At 43.5% G+C, this 8,618-nt stretch overlaps 1 protein-coding gene and 1 pseudogene across 1 annotated transcript; one reads left to right on the top strand and one right to left on the bottom strand.

Moving 5' to 3' along the window:
* The window catches only part of LOC102863347, a 9,511-nt pseudogene extending 5,921 nt beyond the window's left edge, over positions 1-3,590 (bottom strand).
* Positions 3,591-6,023: 2,433 nt separating this feature from the next.
* Positions 6,024-7,471, top strand: IFNL3 (interferon, lambda 3). The gene is made up of 6 exons (XM_006901124.1): positions 6,024-6,033; positions 6,142-6,329; positions 6,596-6,673; positions 6,948-7,097; positions 7,198-7,281; positions 7,373-7,471. The coding sequence occupies exons 1-6, from the start codon at positions 6,024-6,026 to the stop codon at positions 7,469-7,471; spliced, it is 609 nt and encodes a 202-aa protein (XP_006901186.1).
* Positions 7,472-8,618: the final 1,147 nt, after the last annotated feature.

Below are 8,618 nucleotides of genomic sequence, written 5' to 3'. Positions count from 1 at the left end.
AAGAGATCCATATTTCTTTCCTTTGGGGAAAAAATGTAGGAAATAGTAGTGGATAAATAAATGTGTTTTAAAAAATCCAACACAAACTACCCATATGTTGTTTACAGGTTTATCTAAAAAGAATGGATTGAGAAATTAAAGTACAGTCACACAATGGAATACTACACAGCACATAGGAACAGTGATTTTGTAAATTATTACCTAACTTAGGAAGGATTGGAGAGCATTATGCTGAGTGAACTAACTCAGTCCCATGGTTTGTATAAAACCATTATTGTAGAATGAGTATAAGGATCCTGGGGAGGGGGCGGATGGAAGCAGAGGGATGAGGACCTGCAGGGGGAGGGGGAATTAATCATGGAGTTGTACAATTTGATGGGGGCGTGTGGGAGAATCGGAAGAATCTATTCTGGAAAACAATGTATTTGAATTTTGTAAATAAACTTGTATAATAATAATGAAAACGTTTCAACCTTGAAGTAAAAAGACATAAATAGGTTAGAAGTCAAAAGATTAATAAATGAAAGAAAACAAAACAAAACAAAAAGCAACATTATAAGCAAATAGTAAAGAGAGAGCAGGAGTGGCAATAATAATATCTGGGGAGGGGACAGACTCTAAGTCAAAGTCCATCATAAAAGACAAAGAAATGTAGTGCATGTAAGGGTAAGTGGCAGAGAGTGAGAAATACTACAATATGTAAGAACCGCCATTAGAGTTCCAAAAGTTACAAAGCAAATCATCACAGATTCAAAGACAGAGAGAGAGATGTGCACCCCAGTAGGGGGTGAAGAGCAGTGATTCACATAGATCACTTCGACGATAGGTGTAAGAACTAGAAAGAAAAAGTAAAACACAAAACAAAACCCCATAAGTCATGAATGACGTTGTTAGTAAATTGGGCCCAATGGGCATATATAGAAAATTCCACCCAAAGCCCATAAAATACATTATTTTCCACACTATATCAACCATTCCAGAATAGACCATATTTTAGGACACAAGCAAATCTCAGTAGGTTTTTAAAAGATAGGTAACATAGAAAACATCTCTCACTACAGTCGAATTGTTTTTGTTGTTGTTTGATGCCGTCGAGTCATAGATGACTCATAGCGACCCTATGAACGAACGGCCTGAGCACTGTTCGTACATAGAGTTTCCGGAGGCAAGCCATTTTGGAAGTGGATGCCGCTCCTGCTTCCAGGCTTGATTTAGTCGGGAAGCTCCAGCCAACACTGTCCACCATGGGTGCCCATTACCACGATTGGCACATCACTGTCACAGTCTTCAGCATCAAAGCAACCACGAGTTACCTCTGTACAGTTGAATTAAGTTAGAAATTAATAATGGGGAAAACAGATAAAAAGAACGTGAAAATGAAGTCAGCCTCAGCAAACCCACTGTAGAGCAAGCTCTGAGTTAGTCTCGACTTGACAGCAATGGGGTTTCTTTTTAGTGAGTTGTTGTAAGCTGCCATCAAGTCAACGATTAATGTATAACAAGCCTGTGAACAACAGATCTGAATCTTGCCATCCTCACAATGTCATACTGCACCATCTTCACAATCTCTGTTATCCTTAAACCCAGGGTGGCAGTCACTGTGTCAATTCATCTCATTAAGAGCCTTCCTCGTTTGCTAATCCTTTACCTTTCCTAGGACTATGTCTCTCTTTAAAAACTGATTTCTCTTGAAAATATACTCAATGTAAGTGAGATCCGGTTCATCATCATTGCCTGTAAGGAGCACTCTGGTTGTACTTTCTTCAAAACAGATACAACACACCTAACCCATCGAAACCATCCCATGGGGAGCTCTGACTGGTGAGGATTTGTATTGTCAAGCCAAAGAAATGCAGTTCAAATCTATCTTCCGCTTATCATGAAAAACATGGGTAATCTCCTTTCACGCAATTTGCTACCTCTGGGAAACCACTGAAGGGTCAGCTATGACTCAACAGCAATGAGTAGTAAGTAATAGTATTAGAAACTCATCAAACCATGGGGGAAAATAAAAAGTGAAATTAATACTTAAAATTAAACATAAAAAGGAAATACAACATATAAAACCTTTGGGGTACAATAAGAAAGAAATTTAAAGCAATAAACATCCATATTTAAAAAGAAGAAACATCCCAAATCAGTACCTTAACCCTACAGCTTGAGGAAATAGAAAAAAAGAACCCCCAACCCTCAAGAAAAAAAGAAATAATAAAATCAAAACAGAAATGAATGACATAGAACATTAATAGAATAGTAAGACCAGAAGTGGATTCTTTTAAAGGATCAGTAAAATAGATAAATATAGTATTGGAGAAGAGTACTAGATAGCCCATGGACTGCCAAAAGAACAAAAGTCTGTCTTAGAGAAAGTGCAACCAGGGTGCTTCTTAGAGGCAAGAATGATGACATTTCCATCTTATTTTTGGCATATTTTCAGGAGGAACTAGTCCTTGGAAAAATTTATCATGCTAGGAAAGGTCAGCAAAAGGGAGGAAGACCCTCAATGAAATGCACTGACCTTGACTTCCACAACGGGCTTGAACATGACAGAGATCATGAGGATGGCACAGGACAGGGCGGGGTGCAGAGCTGTTGTACACGGGCCACGATGCGTTGCAGTGGACTTGACCCCTAACGACAGCAGCAACATTTGTAGGGTTTATAGTAACACCACCCCAAGAATTTGGTCTTCGTCTACAGTTTCTGAGAAAGAAACTTTTTATAATTATTGTTATTCGTTTTAATGAGCATTTATAGAGACTGGATTTCCATTTACTCATTGTTGCATTTTTGAGAAAAAATCTTTTAAAAATAAAAGACAACCCAAAACAACCAAACCCAACAAGTAACTATTGTAATTTAAATGTCTTTGGAAAGAACTCTAGATCATATGTAATAAATAGGTTTGTTGTTGTTATGTGCTGTTGAGTTACCTGTGACTCATAGCGACCCTGTGTACAACAGCCCTAAACCCTGCACTATCCCTTGCCAATCTTATTATCTCTGACACACCTCTCCCCATTACCCCAGTCACTGAATCAATCCATCTCATTGAGGGTCTTCCTCTCCTGTACTGTTCTTCTGTCCTCCCAAGTATGATGCCTCTCTCCAAGGACTGATCCCTCCTTGCAACATGTCCAAAGCATGACAGCTGAAGCTTCAGAATCCTTGCCTCCAAGGAGCAGCCTGGCTTCACCCTCTCCAGGATGAACTTGTTTGTTCTCCTAGCAGTCTGTCGTATATTCAATACTCTTCTCCAACACCACAGCTTAAAGGCATCAATTCTCCTTCTGTCATCCCTATCATTGTCCAGCTCTCTGATGCATATCAAATAATTGCAAAGACCATGACCTGTATCAGGTGCACCTTAATCTCCAGACTGACATCTTTGTTTTCAGTACTTTGGAGAGGTCTCTGACAGCAGATTTTCCCAGTGTAATTCATCCTTTCATTTCCTGGCTGCTGGTACCAAGAGTGTTGATTGTAGAGCCAAACAAACTATATAAAAAATAAATGGGTTATATGACGTAATGATGTGATATCTATCTAGCGTTATCCAGTCCAGAATTCCTCAACTGTTGATACCTCATGATCGCCTCCTCATCTCAACTGACTGTGGAAAAGAGGAACTGACTTAGACATTACACACCAAGAGCCCAATAAAAGTGGCAAACCCTGAAGATTCCTTGGCTTCCTAGTTGAAGAAAAGCACTCATGCCTGTGGGAGGACAGTATGTTTCTTGCTGGGACATGGAAGCTTTGTATTGGAAACTCTCCCAGACCTCATCTTATGCTTCTCCTCTTTTGTATCTTTTTTCATACAAGAAAGTAAAAATCTTAGGTGTAACCTTTTCCGTAAGTTCTCAGAGTCCTTCGAGTAAACCCAAGGGAGTAGTGGGAACCAGCAGACCAGAATTGTGGATGTCATGAGGTCAGTCATCTCACCAAACTTGTGACTGGCATCTGGGGTCTCAGACTTACTTGGCAGTCTGTAAGACATGGCTTTTCACTTGCAAGCTCTGAGCTGCCTCCACGGGGTCAGGACCAAAGGAGGAAGTGCTGCATGTGCAGCTGGTGTCAGGACCAAACAGAGAAGTGGTAAGTGAAGATTTGGCTGGTGTGGGCTGTCCTCATCACTCTACCTCACTGGGTTGAGAGAATTCACTACTTTCAGATGTGGAAAGCTCCTGGGACAGGGATGTTCCCCTTTATTCACTTTGCACTGACTTTTCCAAGCTGCCTGGGATGCTGTTCCTCAAATGTTCTCTGGCTCCCTCCTGCCCCTTCTTCAGTCTTTCTTAAGATCTTACTGTCATCAACCACCTTCTTTAACAGGTTACCTTGAGCCTGCATTCCAGATTCCTTACCCTGTTTATGTCTTGGGAAAATCTATTTTCTAGGGTGTCTCCAAAGTGCTAAAGAGCAAAGATGTCAGTTTAAAGACCAAGGTGCACCTGATCCATGCCATGGTCTTTTTGATTGCTTTCTACCTATCTGAAATTTTGAACTTCATCTCACATACTGTGGGCATGCTGTCAGAAGGAGACAGATCTTGAAAAAAGACATCATCATGTTGGGAAATGTGAAGGGTTAGAGAAAGGAATCCAAATCCTCTGAGAGATGGATCCACACAGTGGCTATAACAATGGATTCAGAGATGATGAGGATGGTAGCAACGTTCAGATCTATTGTCTCAGGGTCACTGTGAGTGGAAGTCAACTTGAGGGCACCTACCCACAATAACAATTACTATACTATCATGTAGATTATTGATCATTTTGCTATTGTCTGACCTGCCCGAGAGAATGTCAGCTCTGTGCAGGCAGAGATTTTCTGGTTTGTTTGCTGCTAGATTTCCCAGAATTGATGCCAGGAGAGGGCAGTACTTGGATAAATGTATCATGCTGAGAAAAAGGAGACAGTCAGCAAAGCAGAAGACATTAAAAAGATGGATTGATACAGTGACTACCACTATGAGGCTAGCACAGGATAAGGAAAGGTTCAGATACTTCTCAAAGGGTTCCAGTGAGTTGTGGTGGACTTGATGACATTTAACAACAACAGCAGATTCCCCAGTGCTTCAAAAGCATTCAGCACAAAATGTTGCTGCTACGTTCCACTGAGTCAGAACCGACTCATAGCTGACCCTCCAGCGAGTGTTCAGAGGTTGTAAATCGCATGGGAGATTGTTCAAGAAATATTTCTTGAGTACATGATTAAATGAATAAATATTTAAAGGCCGAATAAAGGATCGGGCTGGTTCTGTCCAGCCTGTTTCCTGTACAGATTCCAAATGCATCAGAACTTTTCAACAGACAGTTTGGTGACCGTCCTGCTATTGACACCGGGTGAGGGAGGACAGGGACGTCATCTCCCTCCTTGAGTATCTTGGGCACCTTTCTGATGTCCTGTCCCTTCTCCCTCCACGCTGTCTTTCATTGATCAGGTCCCTCCAGTCCCTGCTTCTAAGCAGTTTCTCTCTAGGAATCTCCAGTCTTTATGCAGACAATTCCTGTCTCCTCTGCATATATTTGAGGGGCCTTCAAGATAAGCCTCTGTTCTATCCCACCTCTGCCCTGTCTGAGTATCTTTAGGGTCTCCTGTACCGGCCCAGGAGAATGGTCCAACTCCCGATCTCACTGTGGAGTAAAGATTGAATCCAAGTTAGTTTCTGTTTCATTCCAGGATCACCTAACCTCACCTTGCCCCGCCCTGCTCCGTGTGTCACCAGTCTGGGGCTTCCCCTGCTGGCTGGTGTCACCCTCAGGCTCTTTTCACTTTTCCTACATCAGCCTGGATTCTCCATCTGTTCAGGTTAAAAGCTGCACCATGGGGTTCAGGCAGGAGTTGTGGCCCAGACCAAGCTGGAAACACAGAGTAACAGCCTGGAACAGAGAAGTGGGCTGAGACTCAGAAGAGGAGACAGAGGTCAGATACCTCAAGCAAGACTGAGTAAGACATCTCAAACAAGACTGAGTGCAAAGCAGCACGTGGACCCCCTCCTGCTGACAGAAGAGACCAGAATGAAGCTGGGTGAGCCCCTCACTCCCCATCATCGCTCATGACCCTCACCTCCCCCCAGCCCCATGCTCAGCACCTGGTCTCCCCATGCCTTCATCTCTCCATCCCTCTGCCACACAGACAAGGCTCAGGGCTGCCTGCTGGTGCTGACGCTGATGGCCATGCTGACCAGGACAGGAGCAGGTCCCACCCCCACACTCAGAGCACTCAGAGGGGCACTCTGGAATGCAAGGGACTGTCACCTCGGACCGTTCAAGTCTCTGTCCCCACAAGAGCTTCAGGCCTTCAAGAGGGCTAAGGATGCAATGGTGAGTCTCACTCTGTCTCCCTTTCTGCGGGCCAGCTTCTACCTTGCCTTCTATGGATTCACTGTACTGCCCCCTGCTGCCTCTTTTGCTGAGCTAACCTCACTGGTTGATTCTTTCTACTGCAATGAGTTAACCTGTGTCCTCCTGCTCTGAAGCAGTCTCCACTGTCCTTTTGTGAGCTCACTTTCCTTCTTCCTGTTGTTAGCTATTCTCCAATCCTGCTTCATCCTGACCCCTGTGGACTAACCTCTGCCCTTGCTTTCTAGGAAGAGTCACTCCTGCTGAAGAACTGGACCTGCAGCTCCCGTCTCTTCCCAAAGACCTGGAACCTGAGGCAGCTGCAGGTGAGCTGGGAGAGTCAAGGCCACCTCTGCCCTCACTTGGCCCTGCTCATCTTGCACCTTTAGTTCCTTCACTTGCCCTTCTTTCTTGGCCTCTCTTCTTCCCCTGCCCTTGTCCTCTCTTACCTATTTCCTTTTCCCGAGTCCATCAGCCATGCCATCTCACCTATTGTCTCACCTGTCCCCTTCCCCTCTTCATTTCTCTGGACCTTCCTACCAGTCACATATCTTGTTTCTCAGGTGTGATGCTCATCTGTCTTCTGTCTTCTATCCTTAGGTGTGGGAGCGCCCTGTGGCCTTGGAGGTTGAGCTATCCCTGACATTGAAGGTCTTGGGGAATGTGATCAACACTACCTCTACCTTAAGGGACATCCTGAGCCGACCACTTCATACACTGCGCCACATCCACTCTGAGCTCCAGGCCTGTGTGAGTTCTTGGTGCCCAAGACCCTTCAGTGGTCACTGACCTTGTGGGACCCCACCCCTCGGCCCAGGTCCTGCCTCACACCCTCTTCCTCTGCCCACAGATCCTGGCTCAGCCCACAGCAGACCCCAGACCCCGGGGCCGCCTTCACCGCTGGCTGCACCGGCTCCAGGAGGTGTCCAAGAAGGTAAGTGACAGGGAGAAGGTGGGCTAGGGCCCTACATGAGGGAGGAGGCTAATGCTGGACAGTAAATGACCATCAACTGTTTTCCCCACAGGAATCCTCAAGCTGCCTGGAGGCCTCAGTTACGTTCAACCTCTTCCGCCTCCTTGTACAGGACCTGAAATGTGTCGCCAGTGGGGACCAGTGTGTCTAAGCCCCCACACCCACGACCAACCTCTCCCTGCACCTGGGATATTGTATATGTACACTGAGCCATTTTCTTAAATTATTGTCTCCTATACCTTATTTATATATGTGTGTTCAAATTTAACCTGATCAAAATGTTTATTTTTTTACATTTTATTAAAATTTTGCAAATAAAACCGAGAAAAAAAGCCACTTTGTTGTTAAGAGCTATTGAGTCAATTATAACCCAGAGCAATCTTATGAGCAGTGAACCTGAACTCTCCCCTGTCCTCCACCATCATCAAGATCTCTGCCATGGTCAAGCTCACTGCTGCAGTCATGTGGTCAGTGCGTTTGGGTGAGGGTCTTCCTGTCTTTCACTGACCCTCTGCCTTTTCCAGCATGATGTCTTTTTCCAGACTAGCCTTGCTTCATAGAAAAATTCTGGGAATGTTTCTTCTTTTTCAATTTTTTAAAATATTTGAAATTGGGTTGGTGACAGATCCTCTCTGAATGTTTGATAGAATTTAAGCCATGTGGTGCAGAACTTTTTCATGGGGAAGTCTTTCTATGATCTATTCAATTTCTTCTTTTGTGATGGATCTGTTCAAGTGTTGTACATCTGTCTGTGTTAATGAGTTTCAAGGAATTTGTCCATTTCCTCAAGGTTTTCAAATTTCTCAGAGTATAACTTTTCAGATAACCAATATTACTGATTTAATTTCATCTGGTTCTGTTGTGATATCACCTCTATTATTGTTAAATTGAGTTGTCTGTGTTTTTTCTCTCCCCCCCTTTTGTTAAGTTTGCCAGTGGCTTGTCAATTTTAGTGACCCTTTCGAAAAATAGGCTCTTTGTTATTGATGTTTTCAATTGTTTTTCTGTTTTCTATCTCTTTGATTTGAGCTCTTGTCCTTATCATTTCCTGTTTTCTAGAGGCTGTAGGATTAGATTGTTGTTCATTTTCTATTTGATGAAGGTGTTGAGTTAGATCATTGATTTTTCTTCTTTCTTCCTTTTTTATGTTTATGCCTATTGTTATGAACTGCCCCCTGAGGACTGCCTTAGCTGCATCCCAGAGGTTTTGGTATGTTGTATTTTCATTTTCATTTATGTCAAGGAACTTTCTTATTTCATTCTTTATTTCTTTTATAACCCAATCATGTTCTAGCAGA

Source organism: Elephantulus edwardii, unplaced genomic scaffold (genome assembly GCF_000299155.1).
Source record: "Elephantulus edwardii isolate Elephantulus edwardi_28Jun2011 unplaced genomic scaffold, EleEdw1.0 scaffold00308, whole genome shotgun sequence".
NCBI lineage: Eukaryota > Metazoa > Chordata > Mammalia > Macroscelidea > Macroscelididae > Elephantulus > Elephantulus edwardii.
The sequence above is the reverse complement of the archived record's forward strand: the minus strand, read 5'-3'. Positions and strand labels throughout refer to the sequence as shown.